The sequence below is a fragment of the Tursiops truncatus genome, chromosome 1 (genome assembly GCF_011762595.2).
Source record: "Tursiops truncatus isolate mTurTru1 chromosome 1, mTurTru1.mat.Y, whole genome shotgun sequence".
Lineage (NCBI taxonomy): Eukaryota > Metazoa > Chordata > Mammalia > Artiodactyla > Delphinidae > Tursiops > Tursiops truncatus.
Window position 1 is genome coordinate 153,475,226 of NC_047034.1, and position 20,071 is coordinate 153,495,296.

General features: G+C 52.9%; 3 protein-coding genes across 14 annotated transcripts in view; all 3 read left to right on the top strand.

Moving 5' to 3' along the window:
- Positions 1-1,336, top strand: part of SF3A3 (splicing factor 3a subunit 3) — a 29,330-nt gene extending 27,994 nt beyond the window's left edge. Inside the window, exons 16-17 of the mRNA XM_019938092.3 lie at positions 47-102; positions 1,023-1,336. Of these exons, the coding sequence (XP_019793651.1) occupies positions 47-102; positions 1,023-1,100 (134 nt within the window). The 3' untranslated portion in view covers positions 1,101-1,336. The remainder of the gene's footprint in view (positions 1-46; positions 103-1,022) is intronic.
- A 1,407-nt stretch (positions 1,337-2,743) lies between these two features.
- LOC141276427 (uncharacterized) lies at positions 2,744-9,171 on the top strand. Of its 4 annotated transcripts, XM_073791763.1 has the most exons (5): positions 2,746-3,993; positions 4,336-4,522; positions 6,183-6,250; positions 6,673-6,840; positions 7,656-9,171. In XM_073791763.1, exons 4-5 carry the CDS (start codon positions 6,700-6,702, stop codon positions 8,574-8,576), a joined length of 1,062 nt encoding a protein of 353 aa, XP_073647864.1. In that variant the 5' UTR covers positions 2,746-3,993; positions 4,336-4,522; positions 6,183-6,250; positions 6,673-6,699; the 3' UTR covers positions 8,577-9,171. The 4 variants fall into 4 exon arrangements, with proteins under 4 accessions (XP_073647863.1, XP_073647864.1, XP_073647865.1 ...); XM_073791764.1 differs by having other exon boundaries at positions 4,336-6,250; XM_073791765.1 differs by lacking the exon at positions 4,336-4,522.
- Positions 9,172-11,245: 2,074 nt separating this feature from the next.
- Positions 11,246-20,071, top strand: part of INPP5B (inositol polyphosphate-5-phosphatase B) — a 47,764-nt gene continuing 38,938 nt past the window's right edge. For 5 of the 9 annotated variants that reach the window (XR_012325898.1, XR_012325900.1, XR_012325904.1 and 2 more), the window contains exons 1-6: positions 11,246-11,310; positions 11,703-11,797; positions 12,652-12,749; positions 12,884-12,913; positions 14,189-14,299; positions 18,412-18,552. Coding sequence is in view for 5 of the 9 variants with exons in the window: in XM_019938086.2 (XP_019793645.1) it covers positions 11,254-11,310; positions 11,703-11,797; positions 12,652-12,749; positions 12,884-12,913; positions 14,189-14,299; positions 18,412-18,552 (532 nt within the window). In the remaining 4 variants the exon portion in view is untranslated. Of the gene's footprint in view, positions 11,385-11,702; positions 11,798-12,651; positions 12,750-12,883; positions 12,914-14,188; positions 14,300-18,411; positions 18,557-18,689; positions 18,799-20,071 lie in introns of those variants that run through there. The other 4 variants (XM_019938088.2, XM_033837734.2, XM_033837761.2 and 1 more) reach the window with 4 other exon arrangements.

Sequence of the window (20,071 nt, forward strand, 5' to 3'; positions counted from 1 at the left end):
TAGATACTCAGTGGAATCTGATTGCTGATCATTTCTCGTCCTGCAGTGTGGGCCAAGCTGAAACTGCAGAAGGCGTCGGAACGATGGCAGCCTGACACTGAGGTGAGTGCTCACGTAGCATCAGGGAGAGCATCAAGTGACAGCTCCCTCACCATGTAGAAGGGAGGTAAGAGATGGTCCCTGGTTCACTGCAGTAGTAAGTGTAATGTGACAATATCTATAATTGGCTCTTGACTTGTAAGCCTAACTCATTGGTGATATTAAATTAAATGTGTCAGACTTTAAATCTGTGTCTTAAGACAGGTTATATTCTCCCACTGAAGTTTTGAAGTGGCAAGCAGGAGTGCCCTGTGTCTTGTCCTGCCGTGAGGATTCATAAGCTAAGAAGTTGAGACTCCATGTCACACATTAGATATCCTTTGAGGAGAGCATCTGATGAGAGATGACCTTCTCCTGTGGTGGGGAGCTATCCTTGGTCCTGAGATAGTCATCCTGAACAGATTTCAGAGATGAGGAATGATGTGTGTGTGAGGTACAGTAGCTGCTGCTTCTCTTTTAGGTCAGTGGTTTTCAGTGTCCCTTTTTTTAGCAGCAAAGCCTTTTTCAGACAGTAATGTAGAACTCCAGTAAATAAAATAGAAAAAAGCAGAACCGCTCTGGATGTGGAGAGGCTCAGCCTTGGCTTTTCATCCCCTGTAGTGGTCTCTTAGGCAGAAACCTAGGATTCTTGGGAACCATTTGAAAACCATGTCTTAAGTGAGCCTTTCTCAACCAGGGTTCCTCATCTTAAACGCAGTGATTTGAATGAACTATTTTCTCAGATAGGCACAAGGATCGGTCATAATTGGTACCATCCTAGATGTCTAATAGGTGCTGTGAGCAATAGAGCAGAACCCCAGTTGAGAAAGGCTGTCTTAGACGAATGGCATGGAATCAGGCCAGGGTGAGCTCAGGTATCCAGAGGTTGGCTCCAAACATTTCTCCCAGGAGGTGTAGCTAATGGTGTTCCTCTTCCCTTTTAGGAAGAGTACGAAGACTCCAGTGGGAATGTTGTGAATAAGAAGACGTACGAGGATCTGAAAAGACAAGGACTGCTCTAGTGTTCAGGGATGTTTCTCAGCTGTGGGGCTAGCCCAATCTTCCTTAAGATCTGCTTTTTCTATTTCTCCCAGCCAAACGCTCCTAAAGACTCTTTGCTACTTAGTCTTACGGACTAGCATGCATCTTGTAGAAGCAAGGCATGCTGGCATATTGCAGGGTTGAGGTGTGTTTTATCTTTGTTTTATATTAAAAAAGATTCTGTTGGAAAATAAAACCAGCCCTTGTTCTGAATGTGTCTTGTTCTGAAGCCCGGGATTATGTACTAATTCAGTCCTCTAGTTCTTAACACCTCCCTACCTCTTTCTCACGATCTTCAGTAGCAACTGAAGTTTAATGAGCGCCTGTTATGTTACATATATTATGCTGGGTAATTCTGACTTAGCCTCATTCCCCACCCCCATTTGCTGCCACTTCTCCAAATGAGCATCACCCCAGGATAAGCCCTGCCCTCAGTTGAGTCAGCCATTCGTGCGCATACTGTACTAGGGAAAGATGGGGAGGGTGAGCCAGGACCTCTGCTAAGGACAAAGTTGTGGCACCAGGGTTGCCTTTTTATTTGCATAAAGGAAGGACTTGGGCTGTTTTGGAATGGGCCTGCTGCCCTGCCCCTTCTCTAAGCCTCAGCAGCCTGGCACACAGTGAAACTAAGACCAGCACTGACTTCACCTGCTTGCTACTTCAGAACAAGAGGCTTTGGTCTCCCTTTGTCTTCCATGGGATCCTTCCTTGACTGAGAAGTGGCTAATATTCTTGTGTTCTCCAAGCCCAGATAGCCAAGATTTGGGTGGAGTTGAGCAGCTGCCTCAGGATCTGAATCTGAGGGATTCAGATCCCAAAGGGAAAGAACTAGGGGAGCCAGGGGGCCCTGATCTGCCCTCAGCACAGTCATCTGAAGGCCAGGGCCGGGGCCAGAACAGGATTCCCCAGAGGGCCCCTTTGCCCCTCAGCACCCAGACCTTCAGTTTGTTTGTAATATATCTACTTATACGTCTGCTTGGACAGATCCCAGCTCCAGAGCTGGCCTTTCCCTCACACTCATCTATTGCCCTAGTTATCTCCATGAGTAGGGCTTCACCACCAAGTTGGGATTTTCCTTACTGGCTCAACCCATCCCTTGGGCAACTCCTCACATGTTCATTTGTACTTTGGCTCCTCCAGTTGCTTAAAACCCCAGTTGGACAACCTCGCCAGAGCCTGAGTTTCTAAAGCAGAGCGAATGGATAATAAAACCTAATTGAGCCAACTAAAAACATTGGTAACTGAAAATAGGCCCAAAGTGCAAGGAGACATTGCCTTTTGAGAAGAGAGTTAAAGCCTGGGAAATGGTGAACATGGGAGGGGATGTCTCTCCAGCCTTCCAGCTGGGGCAGTAGCAGCATCAGGCCTCCCCAGGGACACACCTGATGCTTTCCCACCGTCACATTCCTCTGAGCCCCCTCTTCAGGAGTGGGTACCTGGGACGGCAAGGTCAATCAATGGAGCGTTCCAAGAGCCCGTTTGTTTTCTTTACAGTGCGGAGGGGCGGTGGGACCAGGTTCTGTGGAGTCCTGCCATCATCCTTGCCCAGATAACTAGTCATCCTGTGAACTGAGCCAGAGGTGCCTGGGAGGAAACAAGCCCCTGGCGGGGGCGGAGACTCCTTTTGTTCATTTGTTACATTCATCCAAATATTTTTTAGTGCCTTCCACGTGCCAGGCACAGCTAGGTTTGCAAATCTTGAGAATTAAATGGATGTGAGATGGTGGGAGCAGACCCAGAGGTAAGGAGGTGCAGTAACACCTGGGCCAGCTGGAAGAGTTGTGTGGCCAGCTCCACCCAGCCCTGAGGGGCACAGAGTTACTCAGGAGGTGCCTGCAAACTTGCATCAGTCAGAAGTGGTTCTCGGGACTTCCCTGGTGGTCCAGCGGGTAAGACTGCCCGCTCCCAAGGCAGGGGGCCCGGGTTTGATCCCTGGTCTGGGAACTAGATCCCACATGCCGCCAGAAGTCCGCATGCCGCAACTAAGACCCAGCACAGCCAAAATAATTTATATAAATAAATAAATATTTTAAAATAAAGAAAGAAAGAAAGAAGCAGTGGTTCTCCCCAGAGGTGGCTCCCTGAAGTCTGGCCTTCAGGGGTCTGCTATAAGAAGAACAGGATTACAGCTGAGCCCCCTTACTAGGCTAAGGAGAGCGGAGTGGTGCTCTTCCTGGGTTTATGTCGGTAGTTCTTAATCTTTTTTAAGGATCATAGATTCCTCTGGAAATACGAAGATAACTGTGGACTTTCTCCTTAGAAAAGTACGCTTGCATATACTTTTTTTTTTTTTGGCAGTGCTGCATGGCATGCGGGATCTTAGTTTCCCCACCGGGGATCAAACTTGCGCCCACTGCAGTGGAAGCGGGGAGTGTTAACCGCTGGACTGCCAGGGAAGTCCCTGCATATACATTCTTGCACACAATTTCAGGGGCTCATGAATCCCCAGAAGTGCATCCTTGGTTCCTGAGTCTTATGAGAATCTCTCCTTTAGACCTGGAGTCTGAACCTCTGCCAGGGCACTGCCTGCCAGGAACAGATGATTCAGCTCACTTTTCAAGGAGGAAACTGCTCCATCAGAGCAACTGCAGGACTCTGCCTGCCCTCCCAGCCCAGGCAGGAATCTGGGCTTGACCCCCAGATTGGCCCTGCTGAACCCAGAGGCTGATCTTGGGATGAACCTCCCAGAAGCGGGAGTCTCCTCTCTCCCTACCTCTGAGAGGAAATCCAGTAAATCTGTGTCCAGCCTCAACTGTCATCCCTTTCCTCCACTTCCCTTCTGTTCCCCTCGCTGGGTCAGCTTGTGCTGGAAGGCTCTACAAAGGGAGCACCCTAAAAGTAACCCATGTGTTGGGAAGTGAGCGTCAGACAAAGGTGAGGTTTTTGTCTTCCCTCTGCATTGTTTTTACATTTTTTTATCCTTGGGATGATAACCTCTCCCTTCATCCTTCCATCCTGCCCTGCTGGCAGCCTCATCTCTAAGTTCTCTTGGGAGGAATGGGCCTGTGACCTCTCCCCACCCACTCCCCTTTCCACTATCAGACAGACAGAGTTCTCCCGTTGCAGGTGGGCCCTGGGACGACCCTGGCCTCCCATCCCTCTCATCTCTTCTGAGAGCCTGCTCCACCTGCTGGGTTTCTCATCTCACAGATAAGACACGTTCCAGTGGGGTCCTTCTATCTGCCAGTTGACTTTATTTTCTCCCTCTGGCTTCAGTCTGGACATCAGCTGTGCTTCCTTCTTTTGCCTGTGTCCCTGGTGGCAGCAGCATCAGAGGGAACTGCCAGAGCTAACAGATGACTGGAGGGGAGGAGGGGCAGCTGCCAGCTTCCAGGGGCTGCGCTTGCAGCCTCCCTGACTCAGGCACACACGCTGGTTGCCCTCCACACCTTCAGGTGCGCAGGTAGGTCTACAGCTGGGATGGGGTGGGGCTCGGGGAATACTGGGAATGTTCTATTTATGGAGACATGCACAGACTAAAGTAGATGGGCAAGGAGCCAGAACTAGCACAGATACCAAGGAACCGTCTAAGCTTCGCCCGGCTTTCTGATGGTCTGCTTCCCTCACACTCCTGAGCTGTCCCTCCAGCCTCAGCTGTCCCAACCAGGAAGCGGGAAAGGGGCTGTGTGGGAGGCTTGCGTCCTTCCTTTCACAAGGACACAGGGGCTGGGGAGAACCTTTGGGCCCCCTTCTTGACCTATTTGCCTTTGGAGACTGAAGTCCCCTTGAGAGGTGTTAACTGGATGAGAACACTTCTTGAGTGTAGCGTTGGAGGGGAGGGAGCAATGGAGGGGCTGAGGCTCCTGGTAGTAAAGAGGGGTGAGGGTGGAGAGAGAAGTGGCCCCTATTGCCAAGGGGTCCTACCCTGCCTCACCTCTGCACCCAGGATTCTGAGCACAGCCCCACTCATGCATTAAAGACCATGGCCAGAAGGGGCCCAGCCTGGCCCAGACAGGGTCCAGGCTCTCCTCTGTATCACATCACCCTGGCAGCCATCACCTGTGAGATCCAGGTGCTGATGGAGGGCCAACCCTTGACGGCAGGGAAACATGCCCTGTTAGCCCTGGGAAATCTGGGGGCTGGGCTGTGCTCAGCCTCCCAGGGTTGGGCGGGAAGATGGGAATAAGGTCCCCCTCTCCCATCTCCAGCAGTTTTCTGCCTCGCATGGAAAAACTTGAACCTGGGCTTAGCAGACCCTTACAGATCTGATCCCTTCGTCCTGGGGGAACCAGAGCTGGCATCCAGCTATCCAGGGTCTGAGAGGTACCTCCTGCCCTTAGCTCACCTCTGATTTAGAAACAGGGTTGGGTCTGAACCCTGAAGAATCTGGACAAGGGGAGCCCTGACTTCTGACCCTCTCTGTGACCCAGCATTTCCCTGCCCTGGGTTCTGAGGAAGCCCATCACCCGCCACTCCCCACCCCCAGCAGCTTCTGATGTCAGAGGCAAATGAGGCCACATCAGAAGCACCGGATGTCTATTTCCTGTCACTGCACCTGCTCCAGCTCTGTCTCCCCTCGGGCCTGGGATGCTGCTGTTGCCATGCCAACAACAACATTTACTCTCAAAGGGGCCGTTACCAGGCTGCAGGCCCCTTTGTGCCTGCCTCAATGTCACTCTGAAAGTATGACTTGCGGGAAGCAAAAGCCCAGCCCCTGGGACCCCTTATTCCATACAAGTTGACCCCCCTGCTCCCAGCCTTAGTTTACTCCTTTGCATAGCGTAGTAATGGGAATCTCTGTTTGCAGCCCTCCCCTGGGCTGCCCAGGACCAGTCCCTCACTCTCTCGGGCTCCTGGCCTACCTCTCAGAAGATGTCTGTGTCCGGTAGTAGCCATCAGGCTGCTTTGCTCAGAGGTAGCTGTCCTAAGCCCAGGGACCTCAGCCTTTCCTGGTCCAGGTGACCAACCCTAACCTGTGACTGCTCCTGGGCCTTGAGGCTATCCCTTCTTTTCACCTGTGTCGTGGCCCCTTCTACTTAACCGCTGTATGACCTTTCCTTAACCTTGACTCTTGAGCTGGTTGCTTCCTGCAGTGGTCTCCTCTCTCCTTTTCCTCCTGCCAGTCCTCCTGCAGGTCCTACTGGTAGCCCAGAACCTGGTGAGAAGCCAGCTGACCCCCGCTCCTGTCCAGGTAAGCGGCAAAGCAGTCTGTGAAGGAGGAGAGAGCCTCCTGGATGCCTTCACCTGTGGGAAGAGGGCCACAGCGTTCAAACCCTCCCACAGATGTTCCATAGCTTCCACTGCTATGGAGAGGCGTGCAAACCGGGAAGCAGAGCCTTTCAACCAAAGAGCAGAGTGCAGCGCAGGGGAGAGCTACTGCGAGTGCAGGGGTAGGGCTGCTGTGGGGGACCAGGCAGGATGCTGCCAGGAGGGGCTGCTGCAGGGTTGGAAGGGGTGTGACATTCAGGTACCTCCAGTAAGGTGCTGGGAGGGAGGTGCTGAAGCGGAAGAGAGAGGAGTTGGTGTTTGGGTTGCCCTGAGAGTTGAGATATGGCCCGGGACTGGCTGGCCACCCCCCATCCCCCTGGACTCGCAGGCACTCTCTTTACCCAGCTGATCCAACTCAACGCTTCCCACTATATGGCCTGGTGCAGCCTCAGTTGTGAGGGGAGAAATGAAACCAGCCCCAGCCCTTACCTGCAGGCCTCTAGCCCCGACCCGGCTCTCTGCAGTGCTGCAGTGGCGGCCCACTCTGCCTGGAGCTCAACCAGTCGGCCTCGGGTGAGACAATCCCCCTAGCCTGCAGCTCTGAACCCCTCCTCCGTGGTCCTCCAACTCCAAGCCCCTCCTCCATTGCCCTCCACTCTGACTCTTCCTCCCATTGGCCCCATAAGTTCTGAGCCCCGCCCCACCTGTCCCCAGCCCTGAGCCTTTCCCACCCACTAGCGCCCAGCTCTGAGCCCACCCTCTGACAGGCCCCCAACACCTGAGCTGTTTTCCCCAACCTCCCCAGCCTCTATCAACACCCCAACCTTGTCGGGCTGACCCTTAGCTTTGAGGTCTACCCTCCTCCTCAGTGCCCCACCCCTTCTGGATTTTCCCCTTCCGACTCGCCACCTTTCCCCGCCCAGCTGGGCCAGTGCTCTCCTCCCCACAAGCTCCAAGGAAGCCAGAGCAAGTTCCTGTGCGTCTCCAGGTGGCAGAGATGGGAGAGTTTCAGGTTGTGAAGTCCACACACAAGATGCCCTCCCCTGGGGGGCGGCCTGGGGCTTTGCAGAGGAATTGTCCCCCAGCAGACGTGTTATAGCCCTTCCCCAGACAGCTCTGGTCTGCTCCCAGGCCTAGGCCACCTGACCATCCCAGAGGAAAAGACACTTCCCACTCCACCACTGGTGACCACCACCCTGCCAGCCCCCAAGAGAAACATGAGTGTCTGTCCACATCTGCCTGCTCTGGGAAGTGGAAGCAGGAATGGACAGCGAGGGGTGGCTGTGGCTGGGGCCAGTGGGACAGGCAGGATGGGGCTCCAGCCCCGCCTCTGTCTGGAGCTCACAGGGCTCCACACCCCTTACCCTTCCCTTCACTCTCTCTTCAAGGGGAAAAATCTCCTGCCAAGGCAGAAAGCTGTGGCCGAGTGCCCCGAGGGCTTGGACTTCTGTGAGGTGGGCCCCTGCAGTGCTCCAAGGTTGGGTGCTGCCCTCCCTCAGAACTGCAGGTCTCTCTTCTCCCCCGCTCGACTAATGGGTCAGCAGCCGAATCGGGCTGGAGCTAGACCTGCTGAGGGCCAGGCTGCTCGACCCTCTGAGCTCCACATTATGCTGAAATCCAAGGCAGTGGCTGGAATCTTCCAAGTGTCTGTGACATGCCCCCTTGTTTCTGATCACCCTGTATGTTCTCTGGGGACGGGCTGGCTGGCCTCATGGGGGTGGAGAGAGGGGTCCAAGGAAGTTCAGCTCAGCCCACAACCCAACTTAACATTTTTTGTCTCTGTGAATGGGGGACGAAGGCAAGGGGAGGATGAACGGTCTCAGCTCTTCTTGCAGCTGAAACGGTTCAGCTCAGGCTACACTGCAGGGCGCAGCCAGGCCTGCGTGACAGGGACGCCCAGGTGTCACAGGGCTGTGGCTCAGCCCTGCTACCAGGAGTGCTGCCAAGCCTCAGCCTCAGGCAGCTGCCTCCAGCTGGATGAGAACCTCCGCTTCAACGGGGCCGCACCAGGGGCCACAAGGAGCCCCCTGCCCTGGACCCTGGCTGGCGCTCTGCTGCTGTTCCTTCGCTCAGCAGTCAGGGAGCGGCAGGCAGGAAGGTCCCATAGGCCCTGCAAGTCCCCAGGCCCACCCCCAGCTCTGATTCCTGTAGCTGTATCTTTTTTTTTAATTAAAAAAAACACATTTATTTATTTTAATTTATTTATTTTTGGCTGCATTGGGTCTTCGTTGCTGTGCGCGGGCTTCTCTCTAGTTGTGGCAAGCGGGGGCTACTCTTCGTTGCAGTGCACGGGCTTCTCATTGCAGTGACTTCTCTTGTTGAGGAGCACGGGCTCTAGGCGTGCGGGCTTCAGTAGCTGTGGCGTGCGGGCTCAGTAGTTGTGGCTCGTGGGCTCTAGAGCGCAGCCTCAGTAGTTGTGGCGCACGGGCTTAGTTGCTCCGCGGCATGTGGGATCTTCCCGGACCAGGGCTCTAACGCATGTCCCCTGCATTGGCAGGCGGATTCTTAACCATTGTGCCACCAGGGAAGTCCTTGTAGCTGTATCTTTAGTGAGAGGGATTTATCAAGTCCACAACTCTGTGCTAGAGGCTCCCAGGGCCTAGGCCTGAACATGATGCTCTCCACGGGGACAGGGCCTTAGCCCCATTCCCAAGGAGAGGCTGGGATTTGTCTGGAAAAACAGAACAGTCTCCTGTCTGACCCCCATCAAGTAGGAGGACCCCAAAGTCCTGCAGGGACAGTTTCTTCATCTATAAAAATGCCCAGTCCTGTCTACTTTTCCCAGATCCTCCCCAGACTTTGACACAAAGAGGGGGGCTGGAATTGGGGTTCCCCTGCTTTCCTGCAATGACCACCACCCCCTTTATCTTTAAGGGTCTAAATCAATCCCCTTTCTCCTCATCCCCCACGCAGCTTTGAAACCAAATTCAAATAAACTTGAGCTCCATTTATGCTGTGGATATTTCCAGGAAAAGAAGAAGATTGGGAAGAAGGTGATGTCTGTTTCTGGAAGAGGTTTGCGTATACAAACTTGAACTGGTCACTAAGGCAGCAACTCTAAGCTTAGGGAAAAGGAGTGAGGATGGGTTAGAAGTCACATGCTCACTCTTTCCCCTGCACTTACCCTTTAGTTTGGGTCAAAGCTTGAGAGAAAGTATTCATTAAGATAATTCACTAATTCAATAAACATTTCTGAGGGTCAACTGTGTCCCAGAAACTACCCTGGGGTGATGAGGAAAAGATACAGCCTGTCCTCAGGGAGCTTACAGCTTAGTGAAATGGCCAATAGGCTGGGAGAGGCCGGTCATGACTCCCTGATCTGAGCCCTTTTTGTCCATCTGGAGCAGCCTGCTTATCTTAGGTGGGAAATCGAGGCCCCAAAGGAGGAAGACCTTGCCCGGGTGCCTGTGGCCAGTGAATTGGGGGAAGGGGCCGGAGAACAGCAAAGTACAGCCTCAGGCTGTCCTGAGAGCTGAGTGGCCCCCTCCCCTGAACTCTTTCCTCCCTGAGAAGGAGAGAGGATAGAGCCTCGGCACAGTACTGCATATGAACAGGATCACACCCTTTACAATGTGCATTCTCATCCTTTATCCCCAAACAGCCCCATGAGGCGGGCGGGACCAGGTGCTCCTGTCACACACACCTCACACACACAGCGCTGAGGCTTAGGGGGGGAAAGGGAGGCATGTGGCAGTGTCCATGGCACAGAAGTTGGAGTCACACTTTCAGTTGAGGCCCAATTTTGCCACTTTGCTAGGTGCGAGGCCTTGGTCAAATTGCTTAATGTCTCTGAGCCTCAGTTTCTACACCTGGAAAATGGTGTAGTGGTTCTTCACAGTGTTGTTCTCCTTTAAGCTAGGATGGGGTAGTTAGCTGGGGAGGAAGCGTTCCAGTAGAGGCCAGTGTTGGCCTGCCTGGAGTGAGAGGAGTTGAGGATGAAACTGAGAAAGTGTTTTTCCTTAAAGTGACCATCTTCCTTCCAGGCCCTGAGAGGGGAGCTCTGGCCCCATGACTTCCAGGACCGAGGGTGAGCCGAGGGCAAGTACTTAGGAAAATCTTTCCGGAATAGGGAGCCCAGGGTAGCCCAAGACCTAAGGAGTTAACGGGGGCAGGGAGGACCCCACCCCACCCCCGCACTGGCGTGGGCAGGCTGGGCCTTGCAGACTGGCTGACCGTCGTGTGGCGTGGGGGCTTCTGGGAAATGTAGTCTCTGGCTGGGTCCCGGGGCCGCGGTGTTCCGCACACCCAGCAGCGGTGACAGCTCAGGAGGTAGGTGGCGATGGCAGGGGTGTGGGAGCAGGTGCGGAGCAGGGAAACCAGGGCGGGGCTGGGCAGGAGGGACTGGGCAAGCTAAGGGCTGGGACCCCTGTCCTGATGCTGTCAGAGCCGGACACTCTCGGCCTTCGGCTGACGCAATGGGGCCTGCTGGGCTGGGGGAGGGCCAAGGAGTAACGGGACACTTTCCCATCTCCAGGGAAAAAGGGACAGAACTGGGGTCCTTGTTTAGGATGAGAGCTCCCTTCCTGAGATACGTGCAGATACACCCCTGACACTGCCAAGAGAGGTGCCAGCAGGACTAATACTGCTCCCCAAAAAGGAAGGCAGAGCCCCATCCCAGGAGCAATAGGACTTGTCCTCCTCTCCAGTAATGGGACAAGGCACCCCACGTCCAACAAATAGACTGGACCCCACTTAGAAGCGACTGGATGCCCTTCAAGACAAAGGGCGGTACAGCAAATTGTACCTCTCACCGGGGGCAAAGGGATGGCCCCTCTCCCTAGAAACTAAAAGGCTCATTCTCAGGGGAAGGGGGAGGGGGAGGAGGAGGGAGCGGATGGGGCCTCCTCCGCCTTCTCCCAGCACAGAGCCCCTCCTCCCTGCCCCCAGCCCTCCCTCAGGCAGCTCCAGAACCTCCTGAGTGACTTGTTGACCTAAGGGGCTCCCATCTGCCCTCCCCCGGGGCGTGTCTGCTCAGCAGGGGCCAGCATGGACCAGTCTGTGGCGATCCAGGAGACCCTGGCTGAGGGGGAGTACTGCATCATCATATCCTTCCCTGCGGGTGCCGAGCTCCCAGCCCCAGGGCCTGCCGTGCCTGGCCTTGGGAAGTGGAATGGCAGGTGTCTACGTGTCTGTCTGCTTGCCTCTCTCTCTCTGTGCCTTCAGGGGGAGATGGAAACCTGTACATACTAAGCAGTTAGTCCTGGACTCTCTGCCGGGTGCTTTAAATACTCAGTTATCCTCCCACCCCCTGTGACGTTGGGGGTTACTCTCCCCATTTCACAGATGAGGAAGGGTGCGAGAAGTGAAACCACAGAGTGAATCTGTGTGGGTGAGGGCGGGGTGGGGCAGGGCAGGGCAGGGCAGGTGGGGTGGGCTGGGTTGGGCGAGGCCTGGGGCCCGGCTCCCTTTTGGTTTGCCTTGACCCTGAGCTGCAGGCGGTGCAAGGAGCGCTGTGTGAGGGAGAGAGCAGGCAGAGCCGCCTCCTGGGACTCGTGCGTTACCGCCCGGAACATGGTGGCCAGGAACATGCGTCAGTGACTGGTTCAGTCCTTGCCTCTCTGGCTCTGGGTTTGATTATTCTCCACTGTCCCTCCAGCTGGACTTCATGCCCTCTAGGGCAGAGTCTGAGGCTTCTAGAATAATTGTAATAATGATAATAGTTTTTGACCACTATAGGCCAAGCCCTCTGTATTCTTAGCTCATATAATCCTCAAAATTTGATGAGAAAACTTCTCAGGAAGATGGTTGAACATACTGCTCCAGATCTTGAGCCCTTCGGCCTGTCTTGGGTTCAAATTCAGGCTTCGTTACTTCCGAGCCATGTCATCCTGAGCAAACCTCAATGTGTCCAGACTGAAGATTAAAATGAGTTACTACATGTAAAGTGTTTAAAATGCTGTGAAGCACATAGAAAGGGCTCCATAAATGTTGCTAGTAATACCCACATATTACACAGAAGCAGAGAGAGAATAATTAATATTTATCAATGGTCTCACAGCCAGAAAGTGAACCTCAGGGTCTCAGAGCTGGGAAGGAGGAGCCTTAGACATTTTTGAACCCACCACCCTCACCTTACAGATGAAAAAGCTGAGGTTCAGGGAGGGAGTGGGGAGGCTAAGATTGCCCTGTTCTTGTCACTTGCAGTGCTAGAACGCACAAGGGGGAGATCAAACATGGGTTTTACTAACAAGGCAGGGGCTCCCCGAAATGAGGCAAGTTCAGCTTTGATGACCCAACAGTCTCTGGTGGGTAACATGAGCAGAGAGGCATGAGCACAGCCCCAGGAACCAAGGAGAGAGTGTGAGCACCCCGAGGCTTCCCCGATGGGCCTGAGGGACGACTAGACTACAGGCCCCCTGTCCTCACTCTGCTTCCTGCCCTCAGTCTCTTCCTGTACACACACCGGAGGATGGCTGTTACCGGAGATGATGTCTCCTTGGACCAGATCGTGCCGATCTCTCGGGATTTCGCTCTGGAAGAAGGTGCCACAGGGGCCTGGACAGGATGATCCCTCTCCTCTGGGGTCCCGGGTCATTTCTGCCCTTGTTGGAGGTGGGGCGTTGGGAGGAAGGATGATGCTCAGTTGCTAAGGGCCCTTTCGTTTCCCTGCCCGCAGTGTCCCTGGATGGTGAAGTCTACTTTCTTGGTGAGTGGTCCTTTCAGTCTGAGTCCCAGTTGGGGCAGGGGGAACAGAATCTGCAGAGAGAAGAGTGGTGTGAAGTAAAAGCACTTTCTGATCGTCTCACTGTGGCACGCAGGACCCTGCAGGATGAGGCCCCGGTCATCTCTCCAGTCACTCCTTTCCCTGCTTGCTGCACTTGGAATCCTCTGCATTCCACGCACCTCAAACGTGACACGTTTTCACCACGGAGCCCCTGCACACGCTACTTCCTCCTCTCGAAAGCCCTCACTCCTCTTTTCGCATAGCCAGTTATCCTCCAGGGCTTCAGTTCACACTGACTTTCCTCGGGAAGCCTTTGTTGAACTCCTGAGAGTGTTTGTATCCGAAAGTGTTTGTATTTCACTCATACGCATTCCTTTGTCTCGTCCTTACCGCCTCTCTGTCACCCACAGTGATTTAATTATTTATAGTGGCCTATTTAATGTCGGTGTTCTTTGCTGGACTGCAGTGGTAATAGCAGAGGTAGTACTAATAATCATAGAAATGAATATTTAATCAATGATGACCTCGTGCCAGGCACTATGCTAACGAGCTTTACACACATCATGCAGTGCTTTCCTCACAATTCTGTGAGGTCATCACTGCTTTCATCCCCATTTTATGGACGAGGTAATGGAAGCCCAGAGAAATTAAGTAATTTAGCAAGTGGTGGGACAAGGATTCAGACTTGGAATCCAGTCTCTGGAGCCCACGCTCTTGATCAGTCTGCGGCATTGCTCCTACTCATTCATTAGTTCAGCACATGTTTTGCGTGCTCGCCATGTGCCTGCTGGGTGCTGAGGTTACGCTATGAGCCAGACGCCATCCACACTCTAGCTCCCTGAAGACAAGGCCATGTCTGATGTCTTCAGCATGGTGTTCCCTGTGACTAGCGTGTGTCTGGCACAGTCAGGGAGACTGACTGACGGACGGCCCCCCTGTCTGCCTCTGTGTGCTTTTCATTCCACTGGTGGGGCGGGGGGTAGACTACAGGTTGAGAAGTTGGTTTCTTCTGGCTCCGTCCAGAAGGCTACGGTGAGGCTTACTGAATTTTCAGAGCTGAGGTCCACCCCCTTTGTAGACTGAGGGTGATGTTAATTTGAAGCTGGGGGTACAGAGGGCTCCCTTATTGCCCCAGCTTAAGGGTCAAAGGGGCTTTGGGAGCTTGGGCTGCTGACGTTCCATGCTGGGGGCTCCAGTCTAAAGATGCACCTAAGCATCCTGGAGGCCAGGGGCTCATTTCCTGCCTCCCCTGTGCAGGCTCAGATGTCACCGTCCAGCTGGACACAGCGGAGCTCAGCCTCGTATTCCAGCTCCCCTTTGGTTCACACACCAGAACGTTTCTCCAGGAAGTCACCAGGGCCTGTCCAGGTAGGTAAGACCACAGGCTCCCGGGGGAAGGGGAGGCTGGGCACTGACCTCCCCACCACCAGTTGACTTTGCACCCTTTGGACTTACACTCTACAGTTTCTGTGCCCTCTCAAAGCTGCTGGCACGAGGCCACCGTGCCCCCAGGCCACCAGCCAGCCATGATGTTTGCATTTCTGTTTTCCCGTTTCTGGACCTGAGTCTTAACGCCAGCAGGGCCCCTTTGCCCTCCCTGCTCTGGGCAGGGCTGCATGGGGTGAGTTGTGATTCTCATGCAGAATCTTTTACAAGTTAGCAGGGTCAGCAGCTTCTAGAGACCCACCTTCCCTCTCCCTGACAACCACGGCTAGAACCAAGGGAAGTCTGTCATAAGAGCTCTCCTGCCCTTGTACCCTGCTCTGTCCCCCACCACAGCTGAGAGGATGGTCTAGCTTTAACTTAACAGTGAGAAGTTAGTGGCCTCTAGGGCAGAATTTGTTTAGACTGGGTGATCAGCCAGGCAGGTAAAGAGCAGAGAATCAGCCAGAGAACATGCAAATTCTAGCCACCAGGCACTGGGGCTTAGCTGTTTACCCAACACTGTCACTTATTTCCTTTCTAGCTAACATCCTGGCTCTGCAGGAATCCGGGGTGGGCTCCCCTTCTATCGTGGTCTCCTCATGGAGACTGAATGTCTGGGGACTCCAACTTAGTTTGCCTGGTGTGCAGGAAGGGTACTGACTGTTGATGCAAACTGGGCAATGTGGGAAAAGGAAACAATATACAGCCTTGAATGCTGAGTTAAAGGGTTGATTCTATAAGCAGGGGAAATTTATCTCCAAACCTTCAACTAATAAGGATAACCTGTTTTATGATTATTATTGGTAGTTGTTGGAGAAGTAATAACAGTAGTAACAGCAAAGAGAATGGACTTTGAAGCTATACAACCTCTTGCATTTGAAGCCTATCTTTGCTGGTCTTTAGCTGTGTGACTTTGGGCAAACCACCTCACCTCTCTGAACCTTGGTTTTGTAGAGCTTTTTTTTTTCTCCCAGTTTTATTGAGCTCTAATTGACATACAGCATTGTATAAGTTTAAAGTGTACAGCATAATGATTTCACTTACATACATCACGAAGCGATTTCCACAATAAGTTTAGTGAACATCCATCATCTCATACAGATATACAATTAAAGACATAGAAAAAAATATTTTTTCCTTGTGGTGAGAACTCATGATTTACACTCTTAAAAACTTTCTTTCATATAACACAGCAGTATTAAATATCATGTTGTTGCACCCCTAGTACTTATTTATTTTTCTTTTCTTTTTGGGGGGGTGCATACCATGCAGTTTGTGGGATCTCAATTCCCCGACCAGGGATTGAACCTGGGCTACGGCAGTGAAAGCCTGGGATCCTAACCACTAGGCCACCAGAGAACTCCCTATTTATCTTATAACTGGAAGTTTGGACCTTTGACTGCCTTCACCCAATCCCCTTTTCCCCCACTTCATCCCTCCCTCTGGTAACCACAAATCTGATCTCTTTTTCTATGAGTTTGCTTGTTTGTAGACTTCTATATGTAAAGAATATCTTCCTCACGGAATTGTGAGAATTAAATGAGGTAATACATGTGAAAGTGCCCAGCACATAGTAGGAGCTCAGAAAAATATTTCCTTAGCTAACATTCATTGTGGACTTATTGCGTGTTAGACACTGTTCTGAGGACTTTTCAGCACATTATCTCATTTTTCTTACCACAGCCGTTCAAGGTAGGTATTATCAGTGTGTCCATTTTACAGGTGAGGGAACTGAGGCTCAGGGAGGTTAAATGCCTTACCTGAGTACATAGCTGGTAAATAATAGAGCCAGGATTAGACAGGATTAGAGAGTCTCCTCCAGAGACTGAGCTCTTGAGTTTTGCTCTAATGCATCCTAAGCTCATGCCAACCCATCCCATCTACACTGCTCAGGGAAGACTTCGTGTAGGAGGTGATGTTTAAGCTGAGACTTGAGGGATGAGTGAGGTTTTTTTCCCAGGCAGCCAACATGGGAAAAAAGACAGTCGGAGTTAAGAGCAGAGCACTGGGTGGGATTGAAGTTGGGGTGGGAGGAGGCTGTGGAATGAGCTGAACCAGGACAGGCCAGCAGAGACAGCGCATGAAGGGTCTTAAATAACCATCAAAGAGCTTGGATTTTGCCCTGTAGCTTGTGGGGAGCTGATGGAGCTTTAAACTGAGGAATAACGAGGCAGGATTTGCACTTTAGGAAAGTTCCTCTGGCAACTGGTGCAGAAGGGGAGAACCTAGAGCAGGGAGATCAATGGGAATGTATTGCAGTGGTTCAGGCATAAAAAATGAGGCTTGGACCAGGGCCCAGTCATGGGGATGGGGAGGAGAGGATGGACTGGAGAGATCAAACTGATGAGAATGAAGGCACCATGGGAACACTGAGTTTGGGTTGTGTTCACAGCTTTACTGTCTGTGGTTACAACAGTGCCTGCCATGTAGTAGGCACTTAACACATATTTGTTGAATGGATGAACAGAGCTTGGTGCCCGGCTGTGAGAATGCAAGAGAGGGAGTAGTCGAGGATGATTCCCCTCTTTTAGGCTTAGGTATCTGTCTGTCGGTTCCCTTCCCTGCTCTTCCTTCCGGGGTCCACACCTGGGGTAACCAGCAGGGAAACTGCACTAACTCAGCTTCTTTGAGCAGCTGTCATGATGTGGACTTCCTCTGGGAGGGGTCTGGGTGAGAGGGGACTCTCAGAGATGACAGACTCTTGGGAATCCACCTGCCCAACCCTTGCATTTTACAGATAAAAGGACCAGAGTCCGGGATGAGGTTACAGGTGAAAGGAACTAGTTTTTCCCCACCCAGTCCTTGGTGGGTAATGTGCAGCACAAAAGGTCAGGGAGTGGAAGTGACTTGGTCAAAAGATCACAGTTAGAGGAAAGAATTAGCCAACATTAATTGAGTACCTACTGTGTGCCATGTATTTTTCTAGACAGCAACAGACAACAACCATGTTTTTCTGTTTACTCTTTTGAGCAGTACTAAAGAGTATCCTGTTTTACAGATGAGTACACTGACAAGAGAGTAAACTGACATTTTAGTAACTTACCCGAGGTCATTCATTAATGGAAGTTAATAGGACCAGGTTTGGAACCCCAGGTTATAACTCCAAAGCCCATGGAGTCCAGAGATTTCAGTTCAGATCCCAGCTCTGCCACTTCCTAGTTGTGAATGTGAACAATATATTTTATTTCTATGAGCCTTGGCTTTATTATTTGTACAGTGGAAATACGAACTTGCCTTACTACTCCAAGAGTTTTGTGAGGATCAGATGGGTTAATGGCATGTAACTGCTGAAAATAATTTAAAAGCTGTGTCTGGGAGTGCCATAGTCAGTCCTACGACCCAAGTCTCTTCATTTATGATGCCCTTGCAAATCCAATTCAGTTCGGTCAGGTTCATGCTGTTCTACAAGGAGAACAGGCAGGATAGCATAGGAAACAGCAAGTGTTTAGGAATCAGGCAGACCTGGGTTTGAGTGAGAGGCAGAGAAGACCCAAGAATTTCTAGGAAGGAAGAGTGGCAATCTGGTTCAGAGGGAACCAGAGGACTCGTCTTGAAGGCATATTTCATAGCAGGCACACTGCTTTTACTTAGAGTGTGTTTTTTTGGGAGGCTTGCGAGTTGCTGATGGAGATTATGGGTAGTTAAAGCCCCCAACCCGCTCCCTAGTACTAACATGTATTTGAGTTCCCACACTGCCACTCACTCTGCGACCTCAGACTTCACCTCTCTGAGCTCAGTTGCCATGGGATAATAGTTGCCACCGGATAATCGTTCCCTTGCTCCTAAAGTTAGTTGTGAGAATTAAGGAGCATAGACCTTAGCACGTAGTTACCACCAGGTCGCAGGAGTGGTGCTTGTCTATCTTGGTATAGCACTTTCGTTTTCATGTTTATTATTGTATTTGAATCTCAGGCCCACACTGTGCGCCAGGGAAACAGGCTTGGAGCCTCCCCGGAGAGGCTGAGCGATTTGCTCACGGAGCAAATCCACCTTGCGGAGGTGGAACCGGCTCTTCAAGTCCGTGGCTCAGTATTCCCTCCTTTTTCCTTCCGCAGGTTTCAACACCAAGGCCCTAGATCCTAAGTTTCTGTGGCTGTCTCGCTACAGGCGCAAGGAGCCGGAGCCCGAGACGCCCACGCCGCGCGGCTGGAACTCAGCCCAGGGCACCCGGCCCGGGCGCTCTGGAATTGGCGGAGGCAGGTATCGATCTCGGAAGGCGCGAAGGGGATTGGAGGAGGCCAGGCTTCAGGGGCGGGCCCCGTTCTCTTTGGGGGCGGAGCTATGGAGCAGCCCGGCCTTTGATTGGCGAGGGTGGCACGCGGGGGCGGGCCCCTCTGGGGGTGGAAACGGGGGGCGGGGCTCCGGGCGGCGTGATGAAGAGCTTGAGGAAGCAGGCAGGGAAATGTCTGCCGCCGCCGGCTCTCGGGAGCGCGAATCTGCAGGTCAGGCGGGCGGTGGGACGCTGGGCTGGGGCTCCGGGGCGGTGGCGGGTCAGACCCTCGGGCGGGCAGGGTCTGTGGGTTGGCTGGCGGACGCTCGGGGCAAAGACCAAGGTCCTGGCCCTACGGAGGCGGAGACATTGGGGCTGAGGTGCTGTGGGGATGTTAGTTATTCTTAGCCGAGCGTGATGAGGGCAGGCGGGGGCCAGTGAGGTACTCAGGAATCCCGAGGCCGGGGTTCTGGTAGTACTAAAGCTCCGTTCCTGACTTCGCTGTGTGACCTGGGGCGGGTGGCTGCCCCTCTCTGAGCCTCAGTTTCTCCATCCTGACCTTCGAGTTTGACTTGTGTGGAGGTGCACTCCCCATGACGGAGCCTTCCTTTGGGTGAGGACTGGTGTGTGTACTGGGGCTGCCTGGCTCTCCTGTCGGTCCTCAGCCCCTGTGAGAGATTGCGCTGTGCGCAGACCCGGAGTCCAGGAGAGCCCTGTCCACCCTGGGCCTGGAGGCCACAATGAGGTTACAGGTGAAGGGGATTAGGTTTTTTTTTCCACCCAGCCCTTGGTGCATAACGTTGTGCAGCACAAAAGACCAATTGTTGAGCAGGAGGTTGTCTTCTGGAGAGTGAGAGGCCCAGGGCTGAAATTTGGGTCAGGCTGGTGCTTTGGGAGGACCTGCAGACCTCTGTTTTCTGTCTGGCTCCTAGGTTTTCTGCCCGGGGCTCCCTGGTATTTTTTTTCTCCTGGGTGTGCCCATGCAGCTCCTGTTACGTCTGAGCTTTGGCATGACCACTAGTACCCACTTGTGCCCCTTTTCTCAGCCGTTTGCTAGGGAACTGTCAAGTAGCCGTGTAAGTGTGGGCCGGCGCTCCACTTGCTCTTAAAAGGCTTGGAAACTATGAGAGGCTGGGGGAATAGCACGTTGCACAAGTTTGTAAAATGGGAGGAAACTAAGCGAGCAAAGGACTTCCTCCGTGTTCGTTCTTTTCTTCCGTTGCAGCCTCTGCAAGATACAGTCGCAGCACACGATGGTGCTGATAGTTTGCATCTCTCATGGGCTTAGCTCACTTGAAGGGCTGATCTTGAGGGAGCTGTTGCATCAATTTCCATGACATTCTGGGCTCTGGTACTGGGACAGGTGAGAGCTTAAGATTAAGTACATATCTTCCCCTTGCCCCTTAGAAAGGGCAGCATCCAGACAGTTGGCAGAGGACAGGCCCGATGGCAGCAGAAAGAGGTGGGTTCTGTTTTCTCAGCCAGCACGCCAGAGCCTGTTGGAG

Coding starts and splice junctions, on each gene's coding strand:
- LOC141276427 (XM_073791762.1), top strand. CDS start 6,610: ATGGCCCGGGACTGGCTGGCCACCCCCCATCCCCCTGGACTCGCAGGC. Junction 6,841..7,655: donor GCTCAACCAGTCGGCCTCGG/GTGAGACAATCC, acceptor TCTCTCTTCAAG/GGGAAAAATCTCCTGCCAAG.